We start from the raw sequence: 27,637 nt of genomic DNA, 5'->3' as shown, positions 1-27,637 counted from the left end.
TTCTAGGAGACCTAAGGCTCTTGGGTTCCAGGAAGCATCGAGTAGGTAGGTACTCGCCGCTGCCTCGCAGGATGATTCTGGAGACCTGGACGACCCATACAGCATCCTGCTAGCCGGTAACCACCAGGCAACGACAGACGTTCTACGCCGTGCACAACTTAGAGACCCGAACGCAAGCAGCTATTGTCAGGAAGAAGCCGCGACCTACTGCGCTCACTCACGCGCCCCAGCCGCGGCCGCAGCGCGCACAAAGCTTCCCGCGAAATTGACGTTGCGCCGGCCGCCGCGCAGGCGCCGCCCCCGGCTCGCCCCTCCCCCGCACTTGGGTCTTTTTTAGTGCGCCTGCGCCTGTTTCCTATTTTCATTGGTTATTTGGCCGCGGCGCGCCACGACCGGCGAAGGGCGCGTCTCGTGATTGGTCGGCCGCCGCCGGTGGGGGGTGTGTCCCGGGTGCGCCCCGCCCTCTGCTCCGCTCGCTGGGGTGCGCGCGGCGGTGGCGGCGGCGCGTGGCAGGTCCGGCGGGCGCGAGGCGGCGGCGGTGGCCCGATCCTGGCCCAGCCTCGTCCGCCCGTGGCCCGCCCGGCCTGACCCCGGCCCCGGCCTGACCCGGAGTGCCGCGGCCTCGCTACGGCTCGACCCGGTCCGGTCCGGAGCCTCCCGAGGGAGCGGCTCCGCCTGCCCAGAGCGCAGGCCCGGCCATGACCGACTTTAAATTGGGCATCGTGCGGCTCGGCCGGGTGGCCGGGAAGGTGAGCGGTGTGGAGCGGCGGCGAGGCCTGCGCGGGCTGGGGCACCAGGGCGAGCAGCTGCGCGGGCCTGCGTGGTCCGGGCGCCGCCTTCCTCGCGGGAGTCTTCCCCGCGGCCGGGGGCGCGCCCCTCGGCCTCAGGACTCGTGTGGGACTGGCTGGTGCGGAACAGTTGCCGGGGTTCATCCTCTGCCTCCTCGGGCACCTGCGGCGGCTCCGGCGGCCGGGCTGCACCTGCGGCCGTACGCTTTAAACGCGGCGGCCTCCCGCCGTGACGCTCTTGGCCCGAAGCTCTGAGGCGAGCGGAGCAGCGGGTCCGCCGTAGCCCTCGGCGGCGCGTTTTAACGTTGACCAAAGGTTGGCCACGTTCGGTCACTCGAGTCACAGGCTTTCCTAGAGCACAGACGAAGAGCCAGGGCCCTGATCTTGGTAGGCTTTAAGGCTCTCAGATGCTCCTCGCCTGGGCCACCACCCACCACATGTTGAAGCTGGGCTTCGTGTCATGGTGCTGTTCAGGAACTGTGGACCTTAAGTCTGTTCTTTCCACCAGTGGCGGCGGCTGCTAGTGGGAGAGAAGAGCAGACAGAAAGTAGAGGCAGGTAACAGATCCTAGAAAGAGCTTCCAGGAAAGTAAAAGCAACCTGTGTTGAGCTTAGGAAAGAACTGCTGGAACTTTCTAACTGGGGAGGGGTGGGAGACTTTTACTCCGCAATTATTTGCAGGAGTTTGGGCCATTAAAGCTTTTATTAGGAATATTTGAGACCAGGTGAAGAAGGGCAATCCAGTTAGCACGTGGAATAACTATCCACATACTGAACAAACATCACTTGGAACCTGATGTTCTTAGTCCCATTCCCTTCCTCTACTCCACTAGACATGTTTGACTTGAGTTTCTGGGTGCATTAAAAGCTCAGTGCCACTTGTTAGGGACCGTCTATCAGGTGTGGATGGGCTCTGAAGCCTAATTACCCACACTGGTACATGTGGTCATGTTTTGCTTTTAACATACTTGAAAGGATTTTTCTTTTCTTTTTTTTTTCTTTCTTGAGGATGAATCTCACTCTATGGTCCTGGTTGTTTAGGAACTCACAGGGTTCTGTCTGCCAGTACTTTTGAGTGTTGGGATTAAAGGTGTGTACCACCATGCCCAGTTTGAACTGCACTTTGATTGCAGGCTGTGCCAAATGACTCTGAGCAAGGCCCCACTTAAGATGTGGTTTCTTTCTGTCTCACTGGGCAGTATTACAGATTCCTGCTGCTGCAAGTTATGCTGTTACTGTTTCTTAGGTGGGTCTCAGATGTAATTTTTGAAACATGGTTTATTTGCAGACCAAATACACGCTGATAGATGAGCAGGACATACCACTGGTGGAGAGCTACTCCTTTGAGGTGAGCATTACTGTTTGGTGCCCAGGAGGAATGAGAAATGAATTTCCTTCCTTGTTCTGGGAGAACAAGAGGATACCACTGATAATGATATTTAGCTCCAAAGCAGGTTGTGACAACCTGGACACTGCTGGCTAGTAGAGCCCATTGTGACCTCCTTTCCTGATTACTGGTCTTTGAAAACTCCCTGCTTTGTTGTGTTTATGGTTACATGTTTGTTAAACCAAGTGAGCACACCCCTTTGCACCGTAACTAGGGAGACCATCCTGCCCTCACTGTTCTTGGTAAAGAACTACCACCTCTCTGGCTGGTGGCCTTTTGGCGAGTGGGGGATGGGGGTAAGGTCTTGTTCTCCCCAAGCCAGCTGTGAATACTCAAATCTCCTTGTCTCTGTTACCTGAGTTCTGAGATTACAGATGTGTACCATCACAGCCAACATGGGCTTTTTCCCCCTCAAGTGTTTTATTCCCTGAGTTTATTTATGTGTATTAATGTTGATCTGAGTATCTGCATGGGTTGTGAGCCACCAGGTGGCTGGCTGTAGGGAATCAAGCCCAGGGTCCTCTGAAAGAGCAGCCAATTCTCTTAACTGCTTAGCCATCTCTAGCTCCCCATCGTCTCTTCTGGCCTTTTTTGAGGATAGAAAAAATTTACTTCTTGGTGTCCACAGCATTTTGCAAGTTGTTGGTCAGGGTGTGCTCCCTGTACTTTTGGGGTCCTAGGAGCAGGATATCATCTGTACCTCTGGCGTTTTTCTGAGCTGGATTTGAAATGTGCTGAGAGGTAAAGGCTTTCCAACAGATGCGCTCTGCTCTGTCCTCCTGCCCAGGCTCGGATGGAAGTAGACGCTGATGGAAACGGTGCTAAGATATTTGCATATGCCTTTGACAAAAACCGGGGAAGGGGCTCGGGCAGGCTTCTGCATGAGCTGCTATGGTGAGTATTTTCCAACTGAGAAGTCTCCCCACCTAAGCCCCATGTGAGCTGTGATATGCACAGTGTGCCTAAAGAGAGCATTCTACTCAGTGGAGTCAGACTCAACCTTATCTTCTCTGAGTCTGGGAGTTTATTTTGTGACCTTTGCCACTAACCCAAAGGGATGACTAATGTACATATCACTTAAACAGCGAGTGGGACTCGATGAGACCTGTGGTCCTCTGGGGAGTCAGTCATAAGTTACATCCTTAGAAAAGGGGCCATTGATCCTAGATGGGGAAGGTGGGGTTTGAAATGTTGATAGCATCCAGATGGGAAACTTATCTCTAGGTAATTTTGTTGGTTTGGGGGTTCTCTCCATTGCCCTGGGAGGCAAGCCCTTAAATCCAGGTGCAGAATCATTAACCAGTCTGTGTGGGCCATAGACTGATGATGTGCTTGGCTTTCTGGTATGCTACTTCAGGATAAGGGCCCAGTTTAGACGGATGACTGATATTTCTGTGTTTGGACATTGATGCTTGAGGGTCTTGCCCTCAAGAAAAAAAAAATCTGTCTTCCCTAGGGAACGACACAGGGGAGGTGTGGCTCCCGGGTTTCAGGTGGTACATCTCAATGCTGTGACTGTGGACAATCGCCTGGACAACCTGCAGCTTGTCCCATGGGGCTGGCGACCCAAAGCTGAAGAGACCTCCAGCAAACAAAGGTGGGTCTTCCCTAGTCAGCACCTGTACTTGAAGGGTCATTACATGTTTCTGTGTTACCTGTTTTGTGCTTTTACTATGAGTGCTGCAGGACTTTGATATATGACCCTCCACTGCCCATGGGTGAGGACTTCGCTTTATGGGAAAGGGAAGAATTTTTCATTTATATTTTGTTTTGGAAACAGGGTCTCTCTATGTAGCCCTTGCTGTTTTGGGATTCGTTATGTATACCAGGTCTTGAAATCACAGCAGTCCTCCTTTGCCTTTCCTGTGCTAGGGTTAAAGATGCATATATACCTCCATGCTTAGCTAATTTTTTAAAAGATTTATTTTATTTATGTGAGTACACTGTCACTGTCTTCAGACTCACCAGAGGGCATCATATCCCATTGTAGATGGTTGTGAGCCACCATGTGGTTGCTGGGAATTGAACTCAGGACCTCTGGAAGAGCAGTCAGTGCTCTTAACCGCTGAGCCATCTCACCAGCCCAAGAGATATTTTAAAAATGAAGTTAAAAATGATTTTTCTTTAAAGATTTATTTTATGTATATAAGTGCACTGTAGCTGTCTTCAGACACACCAGAAGAGGGCATCAGGTCCCATTACAGATGGTTGTGAGCCACCATGTGGTTGCTGGGAATTGAACTCAGGACCTCTGGAAGAGGAGTCAGTGCTCTTAACCACTGAGCCATCTCTTCAGCCCCATGCTTAGCTAATTTTTATGATTGATTTTTGGGATTGACTTTGTGGTAATATACTGTAGGAATATTTTAGCTGGTGTGGTGGAATGAGAACATACCCAGAACTACAGAGTTCTCTGAGACAGGGTGGGCTTCAGTCCTGTTCCTTTGCAGGTTTCCCTGAGCATTTGAAGGAGAGGGACAAAGTAGCTTAGGAAGCTGACCTGTGTGGGGGCTTCTCAGTTCCCTGGTCCTGAAAATAGTGCTGAACACACTTTTGTATTCTGGAGGGCCATGTTCCTCCTAACCCTCCTCAACTCATCACAGGGAACTTCATGAAGCCCTGGAGAAGAGCTGGGGGAACCAGCGGGAAGGAAATGGTTAGGGAAATTTGAACTCATAGTCCCAAGCCACACGGGCATCATTTACCTGCTTATAGGCCTCCCCTGAGGGCTCCTGAATTTTATGTTTGAGTTAAGTCTTTAAGCAGCCTTCTTTGGCATTTACCACTCCAACAGATGCTTGTATTATTAACAAGGTTGGCATTGTAGACAGCAGATAGATCTTTATAGCGAATGTCTTCAGGTGATGCCCGAGCCCCGTGTGCTGCAGGTAGGACATGTGGCATACAGTTCTGAACTTGATGCTTAGTGTTGGTCTCCAGGTCCTCAGAAGACAGTTGCCAGGCTGCTTCACTCTGGCAGAGTGTGAAGGCAGCCCTGTGGGGGTCTCAGGCTTTGTTTTCTACCTGGTGTCAGAGGTTTTGAGTTTTCAGTTCTCTCACCACTCCTGTCTGTCTGTCCATCCTTCCCTACTTGCTTCCTTCCTTCCATCCTACCCTGAGGTTCGTGTGTCTTAGGCTGGCCTCAACTTGTATAGTTAAGAAGCTGAGATTGACCTTTAACTTCTCATCCTCCTGTGAGGCAGACATCCTATTTAGTAGGGTCTGCTATATTTAATCTTCTGAACACACCTTATGATCATGAGATAGAACTACAGTTAAAGCCTCTTTTCAGAAAAGGGCAGTTACAGTTGTGGGGCTAGAAGGCTGAGGTGTGTGGTCAGGTGGTCCGTTACCCGTTTCCTCAGCCACTTTTCAGAGATAAGTTTCAGGTAGGTAGTAGTAGTACATACCTCTTACTAGCAGAGGCAGGACCAGATTGGACCAGCATCCATGAGCATGTCTGGTATGCCCATGTAAAAGGAAGAAGAGAGGGGGGTTGGGGATTTAGCTCAGTGGTAGAACGCTTGCCTAGTGAGCGCAAGGCCCTGGGTTCGGTCCCCAGCTCCGAAAAAAAAAATGAAGAGGGAGAATGAATGTGTTTGTGTTAGGAGGGGAGTGCTTGGTACTGTGGGCACATGTGATCAGAGGAGGATGGCCAGTGTCCTGGTTTACTTGTGAGGGAGAGTGGGTTATTCATAAGGCTCAGTTAATTAAGCAGCTCCTGTATAGAAACCAGCCATGCCTCTCCAAAACCCCACACAGTCTGCTGCACTCACCTGTGGGCAGTCAGCAGTCATATTAGGGCTGTCATGATTAGGTTTCTTGCTGTTAATATAAAATACCATGACCAAAAGCAATGTCACAATCCATTGTTGAGAATTAAGAGCAGAAATTCAAGCAGGAAACTGGAAGCGGGGACTAAACCTTAGATCACTTGGCAGTACTGTTTTTTTGGTGTTCTCTCCATAGCTTGCTCGGTTTGCTTTCTTTTTTTTTTTTTTTAAGATTTATTTATTTATTATATATAAGTACACTGTAGCTCTCTTCAGACACACCAGAAGAGGGCATCAGATCCCATTACAGATGGTTGTGAGCCACCATGTGGTTGCTGGGAATTGAACTCAGGACCTCTGGAAGAGCAGTCAGTGCTCTTAACCACTGAGCCATCTCTCCAGCCCTCGGTTTGCTTTCTTACACAAACCAGACCAAGTCGCCTAAGAGTAATACTGCCCACAGTGATTTGGTTCCTCCTATATTAATCCAGAAAATGCTCCACAGACATATCCTTAGGTCAGTCTGATGGTGGTAATTTCTCAGTTGAAGTTTAGTCTTTCTAAGTGACTAGTTTTTGACAAGTTGACAAAAGCTAACCAGCACAATTGATCTTTGTTAAACACACACACACACACACACACACACACACCACACCCCACTTTAAGCCATACCCCATTTCTTATCCCCAGGATCTGATATTGTTATCACAGTATAAAACTAAATTTCAACAGTATATATAAATAACTCAATGTTGAGCGTTCGAGACTTACTCATAATTTCTGTGCTACACAGGGTTTGGCAGCTCTGCCATACACAGCATACCACAACTTACCTTAAGTCACATGCTAGGTCTGCTCTACTCATGCTTGCTACTTATCCCACAATCCTGACATTTCCAATTTGCTGGTATTTCCAACTGTGGTGTTGCCAAAACCCATTACTAAGTTTCACTGTCCGATTGAGATGCATGCCCCTTCTGGACCACAACTTTGTGCTAAGTGAGAGAAAATATTTCCCATAAGGTTTCGCTTCAGTGATACTAGTCTTCTGTTAATCACAACTGAGTCTTCAGCCCCAGTGGGCCAGAACCCACAAATCTTAATTCAGATCTGTCACATGAGCACCTCCCAGTACAAGCTTTGAGGAACGCAGCTTCCCAAGCTAGGCCTCCATCCTCTATGCTTCCTTCACACTTTTCTTTCAAGATTTATTTATTATATGAGTATACTGTCTTCAGACACAACAGAAGAGGGCACTGGATCTCATAGATGGTTGTGAGCCACTATGTGGATGGTTGGGAATTGAACTCAGAACCTTTGGAAGATCAGTCAGTGCTCCTCTCTCTCTCTCTCTCTCTCTCTCTCTCTCTCTCTCTCTCTCTCTCTCTCTTATGTATGTGAGTACACTTGCTGTCTTCAGACACAACAGAAGAGAGGGCATCAGATCCCATTACAGATGGCTGTGAGCTACCATGTGGTTGCTGGGATTTGAACTCAGGACCTCTGGAAGAGCAGTCAGTGCCCTTAACCACTGAACCATCTCTCCAGCCCCCCAGTCAGTGCTCTTAACCGCTCAGCCACTTCTCACTTATCTTTTAAGCTTCCCCAGAACAGCCTATTAAGTTTGCAGCACTCAATGACTTTCCTAGCCCAAAGTTCCAAACACTTCCACAATTCTCCCCAAAAGAACCTGGCCAAGTCTGTCACAGCAATGTCCTCCTCTTTGTTACTAATTTCTATATTAGTTATTTTTCTGTGGTTGTGATAAGACACTATAGCAAAAAGTAACTTAAGGAAGAAAGTTTATTTAAGATAAAGCTTGTGATGGATAATAATTTACTATGTCCAGGAAGCATGACAGCCAGAGTAAAAAGTTAAGCAGAGAGCACAAAGTGTGGGTATCCCAAGGTTTAGCCTTCCTCTAGTGATATTCTCCAACTGGTCTATACCTCCTAGTCCTCCAACCAGCGCTACTAACTGGGGACCAAGTGTTTTCAAATACCTGAGGCTGGGGGCATTTCTCTTTTAGTCTACAACAGGAACTTCTTCACACAGCATGAGTCTCAGACTACAGTTCTGTCACTGCATTCAGTTACTTCAGCCAGGCATGATGGCACATGCCTTTGATCCCAGCATTCTTAGATACAGAGGCAGATAGATCTCTGAGTTAGAGGCCAGGGTGGACTATAGAGCGAGTTTCAAGACAGCCAGGACTACACAGAAAACCTCTGTCTTGAAAAACAAACCAACTTCTGGCTGACTCACTTGTTCAGGAGGGATTTTAGAAAGACAGGATAGCTGTGACCTCAAAGGGGAAGTAGTAGGCTAACAGTAGTTAGTACTTCTTAGTTAGGGCAAAGGGGAGACAGATCTTACTGTAGCATCAGGTAGCCAAGCTTGCCAAACCCAGTGCCATGATGCTGTGTACCTTACTGGAGGCAGGATTCAAAAAATTTGGGGTGTTGGGTGGTGAAAGTTCTTTTTTCTAACTCTTGATTCTGTGTGTTTCACATCACATACCCCAATGCTGCTAATTTCCCTATCCCCTAGGATTTAAAGTTTTTATTATGGCGTGGTAGATACATTCAGTGTGGTGGTGGGCAATCACAACTCAAGTTGTTAGAACTGGGCAGAGCTTACTTGTCTTGGGGTCATGCTCTCTCCTTGTGCTGACCTGGTAGGCCAGAGTGCACTGAGGCCTCTGCTTTCTTTCAGGGAGCAAAGCTTATACTGGCTTGCAATCCAGCAGCTTCCCACAGACCCTATAGAAGAACAATTCCCTGTCTTGAATGTGACCCGGTATTATAATGCCAATGGGGATGTGGTGGAAGAGGAAGAAAATTCCTGTACCTACTATGAGTGTCACTATCCTCCTTGTACGGTGATTGAAAAGCAGGTACAGTATGCTACACTGAGCCCTTGGTCCCTGGACACCTCTGCCCAGCAGTCTGGATATGTTATGATAGGTTATTCCTGTAGACCCCTGGGTAGAATGGGGTGAGTCACTTTTCTGGTGTTCCTATCCAGATCTTATCTATGCCCTTCAGCCACAACACCTGTATAGTTTCTCTTTTTATGTTTGTGTGTGTGATTTTTGAGACAAGATCTTTGGAAACCAGCCTGTCCTAGAACTTGCTATCTATACAAATTAGACTGATTGAGATATCACCATGATCCTGGATCAGACAGACATCCTTCTGCAGGGAGTACAGGAACCACCATGTCTGGCTCTTTTTAGGGAAAACAAGGGCTGGGGCTTCAATCCAGGGCCCTTGCATGTCGACCAGACACCGAACTTCATTCCCACATAGGGTTTTATTGGGTTGATCCAGATGCTGAGATAATAGTTTTCATACATTTCATTAGTGTAATATTGAAGCCACAGTGTTCTGTGTTTCAGCTTCGAGAGTTCAACATTTGTGGGCGTTGCCAGGTGGCTCGATACTGTGGCTCTCAGTGCCAGCAGAAGGACTGGCCTGCCCACAAGAAGCACTGTAGGGAGAGGAAGCGTCCCTTCCAGCATGAGCTTGAGCCAGAGCGATGACGGGCTGAAGAGCTGCCACTGCTGCGGGTTCACAGTTTCCAGCTCATCATGAGCACAGTGGAAGACAGACTGGCAGTTGAACCTGGAGGTGCCAAAGAAGCCAGCAATGGATCCAGAGAAGCTGCCATAAGACCTCACAGCAACAAGCAGCCTGTGGGGACACTGCCCCTCCAGTTTTCACCTCCAGCAGAGACAACGGGGAGGCTCCCTAGGACCTTTCTCATTATTTATATGTTAATATGTTTGTAAACTCATGTACAGTTTTTTTGGGGGGGAGGCAAGGGGAGGGTTAGCAACTTCAAATAGAATCATTTGTTGTATTCCTCAAATGGTAAACAGTCACCACTCAGCTAGAGACTGTTGTGTAGTCGAGCTTCGCTCCTGGGCAGTGGGGAGGGGGGTTCCCACTGAAAGGCTTGCACAGAGTCATGTCTAAACAGGCAGAGTAAAGGTAGAATCATTTTTGTGGCCAGTTTCTGCTCCTCAGACCCCTGTTGTCCAGCCCTTTTCTTTTGAGACAGGGTCTCTCCTGGAACTTCATAGGTAAACCAGGCTGGCCTTGAATACACAGATCCACCTGCCTTTGCCCCGTGAGTGCTGGGATTAACAGACCCGGCTCACCTTTTTTTTGTTTAGTTGAAAGGAACTAATTTTAATGAAGCTAGTTTTAATGGTCTGGGAGGACTTGCCCATCACTCCAGGTTGGCCTCGAGGGTAGAGTATGTTATCGAGGAGTGCAAGGAAGGCTCTGTTCTCTCTGGTGGCAGGTGTTCTGAAGTGTTCCAGTAGGGTGGCTACTTGTCATAGTTGTCATTGCTGTGATAAAACATGAGCAAAAGTAACCTGGGAAGGAGGAATTATTTCAGCTTACAATTCCACATCACCGTCCAGTGAAGGAAGTCAGGACTAGAGCTGACGGAGAGGCTATGGAGGATTGCTACTTACTGTTTGCTCTTCGTGTCCTGCTCAGCCGAGCTTCTTGTAGTGCCCAGAATTGCCAGCCCAGGGGTGGCATTGCACAAAGTGAGCTAGGCCCTCCCAGATCAATAAAGAAAAATTAGGACAGACTGACCCACAAGCCATCTAATCTAGTGGGGTTATTTTCATAATTGTCCTCTCCCAAAATGACTCCTGTTTGTATTAAGTTAACATGAAACTAACCAGCAAAATACTATATATCCCTATGTTGGTGAACTGCCACTTTGAAGCACAGAGACCCTTGAAGCCAGTAGTAAGCTGCTGCTCCTGTCCCAATTGTGGGATGGCAAAGACAGTGGGGGTGCCAGACAGCCAAAGGGAGACTTCACTGCAGAGCTGCAGACCCTAGGAACTTTTTGGGGGGAATCCACATTCTGAGGACTGTTTGGCATTTTGACCATTTGCAGAAATGAATTCAACTGTGGCTGGAGTCCCCTAACTCGGTGTGACCCTCTTGTTCCAGCTCTCCCTGACTGCTGACCTGGGCAGCTCTCTGGCCTTCTGGGTGGTCTACAGTGCCCCTCGGGAGTTAAGCTCTTCCTATTGCAGCTTATCTATCACAGTCTTGGTTTTCTGTGAGCTAAGTGCTCTCTGGCTGAGCACAACCCCTTGATAGCCTTAGGCCTATAAGTCCAGCTTCTATGGCTGATTGTGCTTTTATAATACACAGTGGCCTAGAGGGGAAGATTGAAACTCAGCATGGCACCATCCCTTGAGTGTTTAAACTCGGAGAGTTGTTTATGTCAGACCTATACCAGGAACCCTTTTGTGTTCTGAAGGTCCCCTACTCAGACCCCAGGTTGAACATCAATCTGATGTCATTGGAAAGAGGACAGATGTATATATTGTAAAATATTGCTATAGGCAGCAGCTGACGTACGCCCTCACTGTCTCCCCTTGCATAAACTACTTTTAAGAGGCCAGGGCTATTGTAGTAAAGGGATTCTGTGAGTCAAATTTCTTGGGATGAATCTAGACTACAAGTTTGTGACCTTTCCTTTAAATGGCCAGGTTAGCTCTTTGTCCCCTCGCCAGCCACGGGTGCTTTACTGTCAGCTTTGATCAGAAGATTCTACCTAGAGAGCACACAGCTGACCTCAAGGCACTGCTGGTAAAGGTGGCTCACCTGTGGGTTTCCCTATCTACACTTGGTAGCACAGCTAGCTGTGCAGTGAGCTGGGCTCTATCAAGTCGATGTCTACTCCCCATGTCTGTTCATCCCTGCCCTCCCTCTGGTCATCCCTGCCTGGTGTTCTTTGTAGCTGTTTAGGCTGTTCTATGAATGTTCTGGTGGTTCAAAGATGGGGCCCTTTGGCTTGTGTAGTGAGTTGGGCTACTTGGCCTTGGGACAATCTAGTGCTGGAGGGATTGGGGTCTTTTCAGAATTCCTTAGGTGCCACCCTTGCTTCAGCTGCTAACTGGCCTGCAAGCTAGGCTATACAGCCATACTCTGCTTCAGTTCCAGGGCTGGATACCCAGGTGTCCTGTGACTTTGCTTCCTGGAACTGCTGTAACTAAGTGCCAAAAACTGGATGGACTAAAACGAGCTTTTTGTCTGTTGGGTCTGTCTCATGGTTTAATCAAGGTGTTTGCTACTACAGCCACTGCCAGTGCTGGGGGGAAAGTGCTGCAGGTCTCTGCATCTGGTACATTCTGGGCTCACTTAGGCATTCATTGTCTCAGACTTCAAAGGCACACATTACGTCGTCCTCTGCATGATTCCAAAATCCCCTTTACATGAAGACTATTGGACCAGAGCTCACGTGGAGCAGCATTTTGTCTCTGTAAAGACCACATAACCAAGCTCATGAGTTACTGAGAGCTGAACTCAACATACATTTTTGAGACAGTTGGATTCATAAGGTCTAAAAACCTGGTCCCCCCAAGCCTGTTATTTACAATACAGGAATTGAAGGCTTCCGCATCTTTTTGAGATCAGGTTTCTTTTCCACTTGCCCTAAACTTGTTCTCCGCACTTGATGCCACTCTGTATCGGTTTCCTGCGGTCCTCCGGCCATTGGGGGGCGCAGCGTTTCTACGTCTCTCCATACCGGAAGTCTAATATGGGTCGGCAGTGACTGAGGGAAGTGGAGAGGGAGTTCCGCGCACGCATCTTTTGGTTCCGCCTCGATGGCAGGCAGCCGTACCGGGGTTTTGCGAGCGCTGCAGGCAGTGGACACCGAGCTTACTGCGGACTCGGTGGAATGGTGCCCGGTTGAGGGTTGCCAGCACTTGCTGGCCTGCGGAACCTACCAGCTGCGAGCGCCCAAGGACCAGGTGCATGGCTGGGAGGGTGAGGCCGGGGCAGGAGAAGAGGGACTGCTAACCTAAAAGGTCTAGAACTGAGTACTAATGGGAAGGGACTTTCTGGGACTGTGCCTATTTCCGGAAGGTTCTCTGAGCATCCAAAAAAACCGCTTAAGAGAATTATGGCTATGTAACTGCTGGCAGGTCGGAACTGTACTGGCTGTACTGGATCCGGGAGAGCTCCCTTGTTCGTTGAACACTTAGCAGGAAAGGTTTTCTCAGAAATTCAAAGCATCTACCTTAGAAGCTGTTCTCTGCCTTGGCCCTCCTCTTTGCTCCAGTTAGGCTTCCCATCCTTTATCTCAGCACCTGTTGAGGTAATCAGAGAATATATTTTGTAGCCTGCACCGGATGGCAGTGAGCCTCAAGTTCGTTTAGGTCGTCTCTACCTGTTCAGCTTCAGTGAGGACAACACGGCTAAACCTCTGCTTGAGGTCCAAAGAAGGGATTCTTCTGCTGTCCTGGACATGAAATGGTAGGATTTAGGTAACCACTCCTGATCTGAAAGCCTGATGCCCTAGGGGCCTTCAGTGATACAGTGAACAACGAAATGCCTTGTTCTGGCATTTGTTGTCCTTGGGACGTACAAGACCCTGTCTGTACCTGGCATTCCCCAGGTCAGTTTCCCAGTCCCAGAGTCAGGATTAGTCTGGGAAAGCAACCTGACTTCCAGTTTTATAATCTGGAAAGCCTTTGTTTGGAGACAACAGTTGGCTCTAGCTTGGTTTTGGAAATGCAATATAGCAAGTCATCGGGATCCATGAAGTTCTTCCAAGTGTGAGTGCATACTTTTGCTGTTCTCCCACAGGTGCCATATCCCAGTGTCTGGCCATGTGCTTTTAGGCTTGGCAAATGCCAGTGGATCTGTAGAGCTGCTCCGCCTGATGGAATGTGAGGTCAGTGAGGCTAAGTTTTAGAGGGAAAAGGACCTAATGGAGAGTGTTGAGGAGGAGACTACGGTGGTGCAGACATTTTTGTAGAATGATCTCTTCCATGGTAAAGTCTACCAAGTCTGTCATAGATGTTTTAAGAAATCGTGGAGGCAGCTGGGCTGTGGTAGCACATGCTTTTAATCCTAGCACTCTGGTGGCAGAGGCAGGCAGATCTCCTTGAGTTGGAGGCCAGCCTGGACTACAGAACAAGTTCCAGGACAGCCAGGGCTACACAGAGAAACCCTGTCTTGAAAAAACAAAAAGGAAAAAAAAAAATCCTGGAGTCTATTTTAAGCTGTACAGGGTTCTTGTGAGATGAGGCCACCTGGAATAGCCAATAGAAAGGTGTCAGTAGGTCTGGGTCTCTGTAGGGGATGCATTACAAGCCTGTCTTGGGTTTACACCAAGGCTCAGAATACCAGCAAATTTCCCATGTGCCTGCACCATGCCCACAGAGGCCAGAAGGGGTCAGGTCCTTGGGCGCTGGGCTTGAAGTTAGTTGTTAGCTGTCCGATATGGAGGCTAGGAACTGAACTCTGTCCTAAGGAAGGGTAGGAAGAGCTTGAACCACTGAGCTCAGAAATGATATATCTTACAGGTTTAGAAGAGTTGAATTCCTAATGATCCCATGTGTTTCATGGTGATCCTGATTCATGCTTTGGCAAAATGACTGATTGTTTATGAGGAGGACTGGAGCAGATCTGTGGGGATAATGGGGCACATCAACAAACTACACACTGCCCCAATTGGGGAGCGAGGACACACATCAATGGCCGCTGCTGTAGGGGGGTCAGGGTAAAGTTCTAGAAGACGCTGACTGGAGGCAACTGAGTGCCTGGTTAGAAGTCGTGCTTCAGGTCTGTGCAGTGCAGCCTTGCCCTAGAAACAAGAAAGAACTTTGGCATAGCGGCCTGCTGCGGAAGCCAGACGCTATTCAGGTAGTTTAGATAATAAGACTCACATAGAGCCTAGACAAGAGAAGTAACTTCTTGTTTTTTGTTTTTTACTAGGGGGTTCATGACAGAGTTTCTCTCTGTAGCTCTGGCTGTCCTGTAACTCTGTAGACCAGGCTGGCCTTGAATTCACAGATCCCACTGCCTCTGCCTCCCGAATGCTGGGATTAAAGGCTGAGAAATGACATTTTAGCTGCTGCTCTGGCTTCTGAAATGGAAGCAGAAGAACATTCTATTGTCCTTATCTCTGGGAATATAATGTGCCAGGATTCTAAAGGCAAGGGTGATAGAGAGTATGTCTCAGTAGTGGTTTGTGGAGCCCACTGTGTCCTCAGGTCATGTCCTGTGCTTGATACGTGGCAGGGGCTCTCTGGTACATGAAACAGTCACTAGGGCACAGTGGCAGACTGCTTGCCTAGCATGCATGAGGCTTCGGGCTCTATCTAGGTTTTAAAGCTATTAAAGCATAAATGACAACAAAAACCTAGGCGAGGCAGAGCCTCCCTCTGCTACTAAGTACTTGGGGAGCTAAGGTGAAAGGATTGTTTGAACTTGAAAATTCAAGGCGAATCTGAGCAACTTAGAGGAGACCCTATCTGCAAAAACAAACAGAAGCAACTGACGTGCTTTGCTCATGCAGGGAGCACCTTAGGGATTGGAGGCTTGCTTATAAGGGTGTCCCTTTTCTCTCCAGTAGAAGAACAGCTACACCCTGCAGCTTATATCCAGCCTTACCCTGGATGAGAGCTGTCTATCCTTATCACTGGATTGGTCCACTGGGAAATCTGTAAGGTAAAGACTAGACTTGGTTGGGGTCTGAGTCTCCTGAGGAACATTTCTTGTTTCTGTTCTAGAAAGGATTAAAGCTGCCTTCTGCTACCTTGGTTCCCCAAATCTGTATGTCACTGTCAGTCCTCACCTTAAAAACTAAAAATTTTGGGAAAATTAGTGATGAGAAGATGAGAGAGAGGTTCAAGAGAAGCCAACCATGGTTTCAGTAACAAACTATGTGACAGTTTCATCCTTGGCCAGACACCCAAGAAGCCGTCTTGGAAGCTTGGTTACCTGGAAGTATCTTCTGGGACATATATTTTAGAGCTAGAAGAGAATGGGCGTGATGGTTCTTCCTTTTAATGCCAGTTCAGGAAGCTGAGGCAGGTGGATTTCAAGTTTAAGGCTGACTTGTCTCAAAAACAAAGGAAAAAAACTCAGAAAAGGATGCTAAGTAGACTAAGTACCAGCCTCTCTATTGGCTCCGTGTTTCCAGGGCCAGAGAGCAGCCGTTGAAGATCATTAGCAGTGACTCTAAGGGGCAGCTGCACCTCCTGATGCTGAATGAGGGCGCAGCTCAACTACAGCTGCTGGCTTCTTGGCCAGCCCATCACTTTGAGGCCTGGATCGCTGCTTTCAATTACTGGCAAACCGAACTTGTATATTCAGGTGAGTAACCTTGCAGGTCAGTAGAGTCATCTCAGATGATAGGAAGAGGGGGCAGAGGGGTGAGGCCAGAGCTGTGACTGAGAATATGTGAGGCCTTCGGACTGTTTAGAGGTACATCCTTGGGTCAGCAGCTACGGCTTTCATCACATCCTACTTCTCAGGAAGTGTACACAGTTGGCCTTTGGCAGCTGAGGCTCCTCATGGAGCAGGCAGTCTGCCCTGTTTCATGGTGCTCTCTCTGTGAGATGTGCTCCCACCCGGTGTTCATAATCTTGACATGCTCTCTGGGGACTTTAGCACACTCATTTCAGATTTGTCCTTCTCTAAAGAAAGCTTACTCTTGAAAGGAAACATGAGGCCAATATGTAGATTGCCTGACTTTTGAGTGGTTAATACTTTGGGACTACTTGTAGGAGAAGTTAAATCAGTTGGCCATTTTAGGCAGCGTCTCTCCCAGGTGGTGCCCACTGGCGTGTGGTGGGAAAGCTGGGCTTACAGAAGACGGCATCAGATCTACAATACTTCCAAGGCCTTCTGGGTCTGCCCCAGCTTCTCACTTCGTCCTTTTTGTTTCTTTGTTTGTTTGTTTTTGAGACAGGGTCTGTTTATGTAGCCTAGCTTGTCCTGGAGCTCAGTAGGTAGCATGACCTTGAACTGGGATTGAAGGGTACACCACCATGCCTGTCTTTTGGCTCTCTTTTTAGGGAGAGCCTGTACCAGCCCACTCCATGTCTTATTTCTCATGGACCCCAGCACTCACCATGATTCTTATTATATGCGTAATGCTTATTTTAATTTTCCAAGAGTAGGGTCCTGATGTGTGTCATTTGCTATCATTCTCTTGAATGGTTTTTATTTAAAGATGTATTCATTTATTATATATGAGTACACTGTAGCTGTCCTCAGACACACCAGAAGAGGGCATCGGATCTCATTACAAATGGTTGTGAGCCACCATGTGGTTGCTGGGAATAGAACTCAGGCCCTCTGGAAGAGCAGTCAGTGATCTTAACCACTGAGCCATCTCTCTAGCCCTCTTGAATGGTTTTTATAAAAGTTTTAAAGTTTAATTCTAGAGCGGAGTTAGAGTGGAACAATCTCTGATACTGCAGGATGAGTGTATTCATTGCACAGGTACTCACTGGGTTTTGTCATGGTGCCTCCAGTCTGTAATCCCTGTACTCAGGAGGCTGAAAAGGAGTATCGCTCAGGCTGGGATAAATGCAAAGCCAAACACGATAACCTGCATTTCTCAAAAAAAAAAAAAAAAATGGAAACAAACGCCCAAAATCAAAAATAACCCACCTCCAAACTAGAAAACCCAAACCAAACAAAGCCAGGAGCAGAAATGCAAGCACCATGTCTGTAACAGGGATGCCTTAGCACACAGACTGTTTCTCCACGCTTACACAGAGCGTGGAAGCCTAACGTGTTAGAACACAGGGGTTGCACAGTGTTAAAGGTGGATGCTCTGGAAGCAGAAGGAAGCTGCGGGGCCAGGGCAACCGCACATTGCTCTGTTGCCGCGCGCAGTGAGCAGCCAGCACAGCCAGTGTGAAGACGGAAGGGCCTGAGACGAAAGGCGCAAGGGCAGGCCTCAGGAGGGACTGGCGGGAAGTGGAGTGGCTGCAGAGAAGCTGCGTTTCCTGATTGACAGCTTAAAGTTATAGGTTACAGAACAGGAGGGCAGAGTCGGGAGCCTGTTGAGCAGGCTGGGATAAGAGTGGCTTGTACTGCAGCTGGAGAGATGGCTCAGTGGTTAATCAAGAGCACTGACTGCTCTTCCAGAGGTCCTGGGTTCAGTTGTCAGCATCCATGTGACACCTCTGTAACTCCAGCTCCAGGGGACCCGATGGCCTTTCCTGGCCTCCATGAATGTGTGATGGGTGCTGGTGTGTGGTGGATAGGTGCCTGTGAGATGGCAGATGAGTGATGAGTGGGTGGGAAACACGTGCCTAGTCCAGCTCATTCATTGGCTCTGTTTTCCCAGGTTTACTGACTCTAGAGCAGTAAACAGCTTTGACCCAGAATTATACAGAATTATACAGCGTGCTTAGTGGCTTTCTTACTTTCTCTGTGGCCTCCCTAACCAGCGGCACCATAAAAGCACTTAAAGGCATAGACCCCAAGACTTTCTTGCAGATTCCTTATCATTCGTGTCATTGAGGATGGCTTCTGTCTTCCCCCAGGGGGAGATGACTGCCTTCTGAGAGGCTGGGACACTAGGATGCTGGGCACGCCTGTCTTCACTAGCAAAAGGTACCTGGCTCCAGGGTCAGAGAAAGCTTGGGTGTGTCCCCTCCGTGCTCTCATCTTGAGAGATTCACATGTACTGGGCTGTCCCCCTTTGCCTACAGACACTCCATGGGCGTGTGCAGCATCCAGAGCAGCCCCCATCGGGAGCACATCCTGGCTACCGGAAGGTGAGGCCCTGGAGCAGGTTTGCTGGTCTGCATCTCTCAGCTCCTCTCCACAGAGCTCAAAACTCAGCCCATAGCTCTCCACCGACCCACAGTTCAGGTATCTGGGTCCAGAAAGTGGGGCTCAGATAAGTGGGACAGGCAGGTTGCTCAGGACTTGGACTAGCACTGGGGAGGCCGAGACGGGTAGATTCTTTAAGTTTGTGGCCAGCCTGATCTGTATAGAGTTACAGGGCAGCCAAAGCTCTATCATGAGACCCTGTCTCAAAAAAATGTAGTGGGGCAGCTCCTGGAAGGTATTTGCTGCTACCACAAGGAACGAGGAAAGCATGGGCTGTCCTGTGTCAGTGATCGGATGTTTCCAGCTATGATGAGCATGTTCTGCTGTGGGACACTCGGAACGTAAGACAACCGTTGGCAGATGTGCCAGTGCAAGGAGGCGTGTGGCGGCTCAGGTGGCACCCGGTCCACCACCATCTACTCCTGGCGGCCTGCATGCACAACGGCTTCAAGATCCTCAACTGCCAGAAGGCCATTGGTGAGTGGGGACATGAAGCTGACTTCAGGGTAGGGCGTCAGGTGTGTTCTCCTTAAGCCACACTCAGAACTTATACCTGCCTTGTACCTACATTGAACAAACTTTCATCCTGGCTTCTCGTGCCCAGCCTTCCTGTGCTGTGCAGTTCCCTAGCCCCTGGGACCCTGTCTGGAAGCCCTAACTCCTTTCTCTCTTCATTGATCAGTTGTGTTTCTTGTCCCTCTCCCTCTACTCCCCTCTGAAAAGAAGCAGTCTGAAGACTACCTCAGGTTCCCATCATTAAATTGCTGGTCATTCTCCTTGTATCTCGTTAGTTGTCTAACTCTTTCTAAAAAAGATTTAGTTTTACTTTGTGTGTGTATTGTATACAGGGTCTCATGTAACCCAAGCTGGCTTCAAATTTGATATGAACTCCATGACAATCTGTGTCTCAGTGTCTTGGGTCCTGGGATTACAAAAGCAAACATGTCCGGTGTCCCTGCTCCCCCGGGTCACCTCCAGCCGTGCTCCTGACTTGAGCCTGCTGTTCAGTCACCCTTCCTTCCTCTTCCATGACATCTCCTCCATGCTCTTGTGGCTCTGGCTGCTGCAGTGTTTCCACTGCACACTATCTTATTTATTTATTTCTGACACTTTCCTCATCTGCCAAGCTTTCCAGGGAAGTTACCAGAAAGAAACTGCTTCTGAGACCCACTCAGGCTGCAAGACCCTAGCCATTGTCCATTGCACTGAGCTCCCCACTGCTTCTCTTTGAGATACTTATTTTATGAGTGTATGTGCATGGGCACTGTACACATGCCTGGATGCCTGCTGCCTGAGGAAACCAGGAGAGGGTATACGAACCTCGGAACTGGAGTCCCTGGCAGCTGTTGCCTGCCATGTGAGGTCTTCTGCAAGAGCGGCCATCTTTCTTACCCTGTTTCCTCACCCCCCCTCCCCCATTTGTTGTTTTTCCTCTTCCTATCTTACTTCCAGAAAGCTTTTGCCAAATCCTCCAGTTTGGAAGCATTGCCCCATCTGTGAGTCTTGTCTAGCCCTGGCTGATCTCAGAGACATAGTGCACATTGCAAAATGCATGTTTTTTGTTTTTTTTTTTTCCTACCCACCTTTCCACAGCTTCTTTCTTTTTTTTTTTTTTTTTAAAGATTTATTTATTTATTATTTATATGAATGCACTGTGACTGTCTTCACACACACCAGAAGAGGTCTCATTGCGGATGGTTGTGAGCCACCATGTGGTTGCTGGGAGTTGAACTCAGGACCTCTGGAAGAGCAGTTGGTGCTCTTAACCACTGAGCCATCTCTCCAGCCCCACAGCTTCATTCTTATAAAGAATTGACAGCTACTCAAGAAATGTGGACTAACCGAATGGCTGCCACTTGGAAGTTGATGGAGCCACAAATGGAGGCTGATTGGCTTTGAGTAATGCTGTTTTTCCTCTTCTGTTTCTCACTGCAGAGGAGAAGCAGGACATAACTGTTGTAACCTCCCACACGATGCCTAACTCATTAGTGTATGGGGCTGACTGGTCCTGGCTTCTTTTCCACTCCGTGAAGCCCACACCTGCCTGGTCCTGGGATCAAAATGACGTGGGAGTCAAAGCAGCAGACCACGATAGCCTGAAGGCTGCACAGCAGCTGCCAGCCCCTTCTCAGGAGCACACAGTGGATCACCACGGGGAAGGCCCTGCGCGAGCTCACAGCAGAGCGGAACTGAAGGATCCTCTGCTTCCACTAACAGAGGACAGGAAGAGCAACAGCAAAGGATCCTGCTCACCCTCAGTCAAGAGGAGTGGTCTTAGCCGCCGCCCTAGTGGACACAGCTTTGACAGCAGCCTCCTGGCCACCTGCTCCTTTTATGACCATGTTCTCCACCTTTGGAAGTTGGAGACAAAGCAAACCTGAGGCTGCACTCTTTGCAGGGATACTGGATGTGATCTGGGGAGTGCTGGCCATTGAGAATGGTCTCTGTGATGCTGTCGTGGCAGTGAGTGGGATTTTCTAGCTCTAATAAAGTGTCTTGGGTATATTTTTATTTTCAGCTCTCCACTTGTATTTAAGTCCCTGCTTATATTAAGTAAATAACTCCTAATTTTTTTAAAAAAAATGTAATTATGTATATGCATCTGTCTGTGTGTGGGTGCTGGAAGAAGCCAGAGAAGACACTGGATCCCCCTGGAGCTAGGGTTACCGGTGGTTGTGAGCCACCATGTGGGTTCTAGGAACCACACATGGGTCATTATTTTATGTGTATGAATGTTTAACTGTGCCCATATGTGTCTGCTGCTCCTGAGGTCAGAAGGATCACCTGGAAGTTAAGAGTTACAGACAGCTTTGCAAGTGCTGCAAGAGTGGGGAGCACTACTAACCCTTGAATCTCTAGCCTGCAGCCCATCAAAGGGTTTCTTTGATGTTTTGTGAGTACACAAATACCACTGTATACATGTGGCAATCACAGGACAATGTGCAGGGACTGGATCTCCTATCATGTGGGTCCCAGGGATCCAACTCCAGTGTCAGGCTTGGCAGGAAGTACCTTGCTAGCCCTACAGCCCCTCTTTTTAAACTCTTACCTTACAAAATAAGCAGAAGTTATTTCCTAAACAGAAGTTTTACCTTTTTTTGGTACTGGAAGTGGCATTATTCCCAGCTCTGAACTAATTTTAAAAGTGGGTAAGGGAATAAAAGGTGTGTAAACATTACAAGCTGCTCCAGGGAGCACAAACAGGAGTTATTTGTAAGGGTCAGTGTGAGGCACTCACCACTTAATCATAGCACTAACAACTTCGTCAATTCAATAGATGGTTCTATGGGATCACATCAGGCTATGGAGCTATTGAGATTCCCATTTTGACTGTCTTATCTGGCAAGAGAAGGCACTGGGATACATCTGACTCTCAGTATGATACACACGTGTTTAGAAAAGAAAATGTTATTTTAAATGAAGTTCCATCAAATACAGGGACTTACATATGTAGACAAGTTATGGTATCTAGCACTGAACTGTATTCCCAACTATCTTTTCCTTCCCTGTGCCTACATATTCCAGGCTGATCATAAGCTTACTATGTAGTCTAAGCTGGTTGGCTTTAAACTTAAGATTCACCTACCTAAGCTTATTCCCAAATGCTAAGCTCACAGGTCCTGTTCCTTTCTGCCTTTTAAGACAGGCTGTGGTGATGCCTGTCTTAAAGCACATGACAGATCTCTGACAGGCTGAGGGCAGCCTGGTGGTCTACATAGTAAGTTCCAGGACATCAAGCCTGGGGCAGCAAGCCCCAGAGATCCTGTTCTCTTTCCTGTTGCTGAGATCACAAGCACAGGCCACCACACTTGCTTTTTACACGGGCTTAATTGGGTCTTCATGACTGCATGGTAAGCACTATATTGGCTCAACTCTCTCCCCACTCATGTTATTTTCTGATGGAATAACTATTTTGGTTATCATTAAAGGGATCCTGCTGGCCCAATTATTTCAAATAAAAGGTGTTAAATATAAGGGTTAGCTAAGTCTTCAATGGGACAAATACCATCTAAGGGGCTATGATGAGTAAGGTAATGGTCATGAAAAAGCAGTGTGGCATTAACTGCTTTTGTGACTTACATCTTAGGGTTTTCCTAAGAAAAACCAACAGGAACTACCCTCATCTTGGAGCCAGAGAAGTGTGCTCCCAGACTGACTTGTTATGAACTCTGTAGCACACGTCAATGACTTGATCCAAAACATATATTTTACAAGATACTAAAGGCGTTTAATAGAAGTGCACAAGGAAGCTGCCCCTACTCTTTGAGACACTCAGAATCCAAGGCAACTCTTTGAGACACTCAGAATCCAAGGCATGGTCAGTATTGTTTCCACTTTGTAGACAAACCTTAGCCACTGTCACGGTCTTCTAGCGTGGGAAATTCTTAGGATACAATTGGAACAGTTTGCCTTCCTGTGTGGGCTCAAAGCCATATTTCTCCAGGTTGTTAGCATCAAAAGTCCCTTCTTTAAAGTCTTTTTCGATAGCGGGTGCAACTGTTTCCAGGAAGAGCGCTTTGGCGGTCAGAGGTGTGTCTATGCCTGCAGGAGCTCGGTAATTAACGTAGGGCTTGAGCTTGAAGCCGGTCAAGTCCGGGACCACAAATTCTGGAACCATTTCTTTTATTTGCAAAAACTTCCTGTTTGTATAGAAGCCTGTTTTCTTGGCACCCCGACTCTTAGTGAAGGTGCGTGGTCCCCGCTTGCTTGTCCACTTGCTCATCCTGTCCGCTCCCCGCACCAGGCCTTGAGTCACGGCAGTCAGGAAACCCATGCTGGGTTCCGGATAAATCAGCTCTGAAAGAACAAGGCAGCTAAGGGAGTCAATCAGAGCCGGAGGAACTTACCCAGAACCCGAGAGCCCAGGAGCAAGGATGGCCGTGGGTCCTGTGGGAGCCAATGATCCGAGAAGCCACAGGCAGAGAGGACCCAAGATCCCTCTAAAGGAGACTACCCCTGACCGCGAAAGATCCCGTACCACGTGCAGGCGGCGCCAACTGGAAACCGACCTGGGCTGGTGGCTCTAGAGTTCGGCCCTCAAGACTCTTCTCCCTTTCCGACTTGAGGTCAGACACGGTTTCCGCAGCCTTAGCCGTTTAAAACACCGCCTGTCCGCTCCTTCACAGACACAGCAAGGTCCCCACAGCGATTCCGACCATAGGCGGGGTCAGACACTCCTTAGTAAGAGCCTCGCTGACTGGTCACCAAGGCGCCCAATGCCCAGCCTCAGCCGAGCGGAGGGTGTGTGCCCCAGGGAACTAAGCCAATCCGCGCAGTTGCGCAGAACGGGATGTAGATGCACCGCCCACCTCCCTGCTCTCTCTCGCCTTGAGCCGGGAGGTGGCAGTCGAGCTCTAGCCTGTCGAGCCGTCGCTCTTAGCTGTCGTCAGCCCCAGGATAGAAGGCTCACAACCGCTGCGCCAAGGCCGGCCGCGGGACCGGTGCGGGTGTCATCCGTGCTGCCCTAGGTGTTGGGAGTAGGGGTTTGCGGATCCTCCAAGTCACTTCCGACCCGCTGTTTCCCGGACTGTCACTATCGAGGACCCGCCAGTGACCGGCGGTCTACCCCACGGTCTGGCGCATGGCCAAATCTACGTGGATCCTAGTGGTCCTCTAGTTAATCATCTTTGGTCACACCATATGCACCGTGTCTGTGATGTCGACCACATGCTGCCCGCTGTGGCTTCACCCTTCACCCCTCTCCTTTGATACCCCGTCCTCTGGTCCTTCGGGGGTTACTCCTCGGCTATAACTATTTCCCCTTCCCTCCTCTGATCAAGACCCCTTCTGGTCTAGAATCTTCCCGGAGCTGTGAGACCTCTACACCGCTTTCCTTATTTTTCCCCTTGCCTACATCATCACCCTGCCCGGGTGAAGTCCACCCTCTAGCTCGTCATACTTCCCCACTGCCTGCCTCCTTCGTCCCTGTTGTTTTGCTTCCCTCCTGAGCCACTTTCTCAGCTGCCCCAACTCCCTGAACTGTCAACCAATTTACACTTCTGGTCTCCTCCCCTAACTCCACCCCCCAAGCCCAGTTCGCAGTCCCCACGTGGCCGCTTGAACCCTGACTCTGCTGCTCAACTCCCCACCCCCAACCCCCACCCCAACCCCGGGCCACAGTTGTGGGTTCCCCTTAGACCACGTGAGGCTGTTTACCGGAGACGGAAGCACACAGAGAAAGCAGACGCTTCTGGAAAACAACTTGTTTTGGAGCACAGAGTTCTGAAGTTCCTTCCAATAAGAGCGTTTGTGTGGAAGGGAGCTGGCAAGACTGGAACTATAGCTGTCCTGCCGTAGAGGTTCTGGTAGAGCAGCTTGTCTCAGCCTGTCTCCTTTTCGCCCTCTACATTGTTTTGCTTTCAGTCATGCAGAAAGAGGAAGATGTCTGCCCCGAGGTAGGTAGACCAGGCATGGGTAAGACCCAAACCCACAGGGGGAACTTTTCCAGAGATCAGAAGGACCCTTTGCCTCAGGTGTCTATCGAAGCTTCTTGAAGACCTAGGGAATGTGGGAGTGGTAACTCAATCCAGTTTCCTGTCCCGCTGGACACTTGTTGCTAGACAGTGGTTCTACACAGGGTGGACAAAGGAACTTGGTTGGCTAGTAGATCATTATGAAGCCTTCTTTTCCCCTCTTAAGGTCACAGTTGTTACTGTTTTCTCTTAGGACTCTGGTATTTGAAGAGTCTTTTTCTCAGTCCAACGCTAGCCACACCCCAAAAGCCATTATTATTATTATTATTATTATTATTATTATTATTATTATTTATTGACACAGGGTCTGTACCTATCTGCGGAACTCACTCTGTAGACCAAAATGGCCTTGGATTTATAGACTGCCTGCCTTTGCCTCCCAAGTGCTGGGATTTTTTTAATAAGCAAGAAAAATAGATCCTTAAGAATAATCATAAAAGGCTACAGGCTGAGCTGCTCTACTGTGGTAGACTGTATTTGGTATCTTTCCTCAGATAAGGTAAACTCAGAGGAACGTGGAAGGTGTGGTTGGTATGCTCTCGTGCACCCCGATTGATAAAGTTGTGAGAGCTGAGCTGGGGCACCGGAGAAGGGAGGTGGGTGCCTCAGTTTTAAAACCAAAACCATACTGGCTATACACTGTACCACAGGGTTCTGGTCGACAGTAGACCACATGCAATAGTGACCCCACAGATTGTATTAGTTGATGGGGTAATAGTACCTTGTGACATTTGCACCTTGTGACATTTACGTCACGAGGAAGTTACCTAAGAACATACTGGGCTGGGGCAGTGGTGTCCAATGCCTTTAATTCCAGCACTGCCAAAACAAACAAGCAAGCAAGAACATACTTACTGGTTTCTTTGAGACAGGGTTTCACTGTGTAGCCCTGGCTGTCCTGGAACTCATTTGTAGACCAGGCTGGCCTGGAACTCAGCCTCCTGCCTCTGCCTTCCCAGGGCTGGGATTAAAGGCATGAAACACCAACTTCTGCAGAGCGTACTTAGTGGAACCTGTTCCTCCTCATCCTTAAACAAGACTCAGTTGTTTGCCTTTTCAACCAGGATCACAGGGCTGAGTTGTCTAGGCCGCCCACTTACTCTGTTAGGATGCAGGACTGTACCTTTGGGGTTCTTTGTTGTGTGGCCTTCAGCTCTCTTTGGGTTTCTGGCAGGGATGGCTGACTGAGGCACGCTGTTCGTTTTTAAGGCTGGGCTTTGGTCCTCAGCAGTCAGTTAGAAACTCTGAAGGATGGATAAGTGGGCCCTGCACTGTTCAGTTCCTAACTGCTTGGGAGAAAGGGGTGGCTGGGTATTGGAGGACTGAGGAACAGCTGCAGGTCTGTTGTTTTGTTTTTTGTTTTGTCCTTAGCTTTTGGGGACAGCTTCCCTTGTGGGTCACCCCTCACCACATCCTGAGTTCTTGCTCCCCTGCCACCTTCCTTATCCCGGAACTGGTCCTTGAACATCTAAAGTACTCTCAGTGCCTTCTTGGAGACCACAGGTGACGGAGACAGGACTCTCTGTCATTTCTTTTTTGGGATGTGAACCGATATTGGATGTCTCAAACTCCAGATGGATCTATCCTTGGGGCTTCTTTTTGTCCAGTGTCCTTTTTTGTTTTGAAGACCACATGTCACTGGTTGTCTAGGCTGGGCTGGAACTCCTGGGTGCATATGATCCTCCTGCCTCATCCTTTCAAATACTTGGGACTAACATGAATGCGCATGCCACACTCTTTCTTTTCTTTTCTTTTTTCTTTTTTTTTTTTTTGGAGCTGGGGACCGAACCCAGGGCCTTGTGCTTGCTAGGCAAGCGCTCTACCGCTGAGCTAAATCCCCAGCCCCACATGCCACACTCTTGACACACTCTCAGGAGTTTCTGAGCATTTGTTCTGAATGGGCTCTCATGGATCCTGGGGTTTGTGACCCTAGTCCTGTTGGTATCCAGAGGAACCAAGAGATGGCTTTGACCTCCCCTGGGCTTCTTGAGGACTGGAGAGCCAGAAGTTGGGCTTATTAACGCACGTGGTATTTGCCAGCAGCACAAATAGCTCATGAGACAGGCTGCTGCTTTCCTGTCCTTACAGTTGAGCTCAGAGGATCTCAGCACCCCAGCAAGACCATTGATCCTTTCTCTAAAATTAAAAATGTAGTTACTGGGCTGGAGAGATGTCCGAGAGGTTAAAAACATTGGCTGTTCTTCCAGAGATTTGGAATTCAATCACATGGTGGCTCCTAACCAGTGAAATCTGGTGCCCTCTCCTGGCATGGAGGCAGAACACTACATAATAAGTAAATGTTTAAAAAAAAAAAGACAAGTATAAATAAAGTTATTACATTTCTTTGCGTGTGTGTGTAACTATATAAATGTAATTCTACATAGTGTGGAGGTCAGAGAACAGCTTACGCAGTCTGTTCTATCCTGGCACCATACGGGTTTCCAGGATTAAGTTCAGGTCCTCAGACCCGGCTGTAAATGCCTTGTCTGCTGAGTTGTCTGTTAAGCCCTGTTTCTCAACAATCTTCAGGGCTATTGATTTTCTCCCTAGCTTCTGACTTACTTTTGTTCTCTAATGAAGCG

General features: G+C 48.6%; 3 protein-coding genes across 7 annotated transcripts; 2 read left to right on the top strand and 1 right to left on the bottom strand.

Annotated features, from left to right (window-relative positions):
* Positions 1 to 474: 474 nt before the first annotated feature.
* Positions 475 to 12,030, top strand: Zmynd19 (zinc finger MYND-type containing 19). The gene is made up of 6 exons (XM_032903151.1): positions 475 to 749; positions 2,076 to 2,135; positions 2,962 to 3,068; positions 3,631 to 3,771; positions 8,663 to 8,843; positions 9,348 to 12,030. The coding sequence occupies exons 1-6, from the start codon at positions 699 to 701 to the stop codon at positions 9,489 to 9,491; spliced, it is 684 nt and encodes a 227-aa protein (XP_032759042.1). The 5' UTR covers positions 475 to 698; the 3' UTR covers positions 9,492 to 12,030.
* Positions 12,031 to 12,506: 476 nt separating this feature from the next.
* Positions 12,507 to 21,153, top strand: Dph7 (diphthamide biosynthesis 7). Of its 5 annotated transcripts, none has more exons than XM_032903146.1 (9): positions 12,507 to 12,746; positions 13,118 to 13,251; positions 13,585 to 13,672; positions 15,359 to 15,453; positions 15,929 to 16,101; positions 18,291 to 18,360; positions 18,459 to 18,524; positions 18,887 to 19,059; positions 20,518 to 21,153. In XM_032903146.1, exons 1-9 carry the CDS (start codon positions 12,600 to 12,602, stop codon positions 20,961 to 20,963), a joined length of 1,392 nt encoding a protein of 463 aa, XP_032759037.1. In that variant the 5' UTR covers positions 12,507 to 12,599; the 3' UTR covers positions 20,964 to 21,153. The 5 variants fall into 5 exon arrangements, with proteins under 5 accessions (XP_032759037.1, XP_032759038.1, XP_032759041.1 ...); XM_032903147.1 differs by having other exon boundaries at positions 12,529 to 12,746; positions 15,356 to 15,453; XM_032903148.1 differs by having other exon boundaries at positions 12,634 to 13,262; positions 15,356 to 15,453.
* A 1,720-nt stretch (positions 21,154 to 22,873) lies between these two features.
* Positions 22,874 to 23,767, bottom strand: Mrpl41 (mitochondrial ribosomal protein L41). The gene is made up of 2 exons (XM_032903145.1): positions 23,592 to 23,767; positions 22,874 to 23,379 (listed from the first exon to the last, which is right to left on the bottom strand). The coding sequence occupies exon 2, from the start codon at positions 23,354 to 23,356 to the stop codon at positions 22,952 to 22,954; it is 405 nt and encodes a 134-aa protein (XP_032759036.1). The 5' UTR covers positions 23,357 to 23,379; positions 23,592 to 23,767; the 3' UTR covers positions 22,874 to 22,951.
* Positions 23,768 to 27,637: the final 3,870 nt, after the last annotated feature.

Source organism: Rattus rattus, chromosome 5 (genome assembly GCF_011064425.1).
Source record: "Rattus rattus isolate New Zealand chromosome 5, Rrattus_CSIRO_v1, whole genome shotgun sequence".
NCBI lineage: Eukaryota > Metazoa > Chordata > Mammalia > Rodentia > Muridae > Rattus > Rattus rattus.
This window is presented reverse-complemented; position numbering and strand designations above follow the sequence as displayed.

Excerpts from the sequence above, each read along its gene's own strand:
- Zmynd19 (XM_032903151.1), top strand. The coding sequence starts at position 699 with ATGACCGACTTTAAATTGGGCATCGTGCGGCTCGGCCGGGTGGCCGGG. Across the intron at positions 750-2,075 it reads TCGGCCGGGTGGCCGGGAAG|ACCAAATACACGCTGATAGA; the intron begins GTGAGCGGTGTG and ends GTTTATTTGCAG. Across the intron at positions 2,136-2,961 it reads TGGAGAGCTACTCCTTTGAG|GCTCGGATGGAAGTAGACGC; the intron begins GTGAGCATTACT and ends CCTCCTGCCCAG.
- Dph7 (XM_032903146.1), top strand. The coding sequence starts at position 12,600 with ATGGCAGGCAGCCGTACCGGGGTTTTGCGAGCGCTGCAGGCAGTGGAC. Across the intron at positions 18,361-18,458 it reads CCTGTCTTCACTAGCAAAAG|ACACTCCATGGGCGTGTGCA; the intron begins GTACCTGGCTCC and ends CTTTGCCTACAG. Across the intron at positions 19,060-20,517 it reads CAACTGCCAGAAGGCCATTG|AGGAGAAGCAGGACATAACT; the intron begins GTGAGTGGGGAC and ends TTCTCACTGCAG.
- Mrpl41 (XM_032903145.1), bottom strand. The coding sequence starts at position 23,356 with ATGGGTTTCCTGACTGCCGTGACTCAAGGCCTGGTGCGGGGAGCGGAC.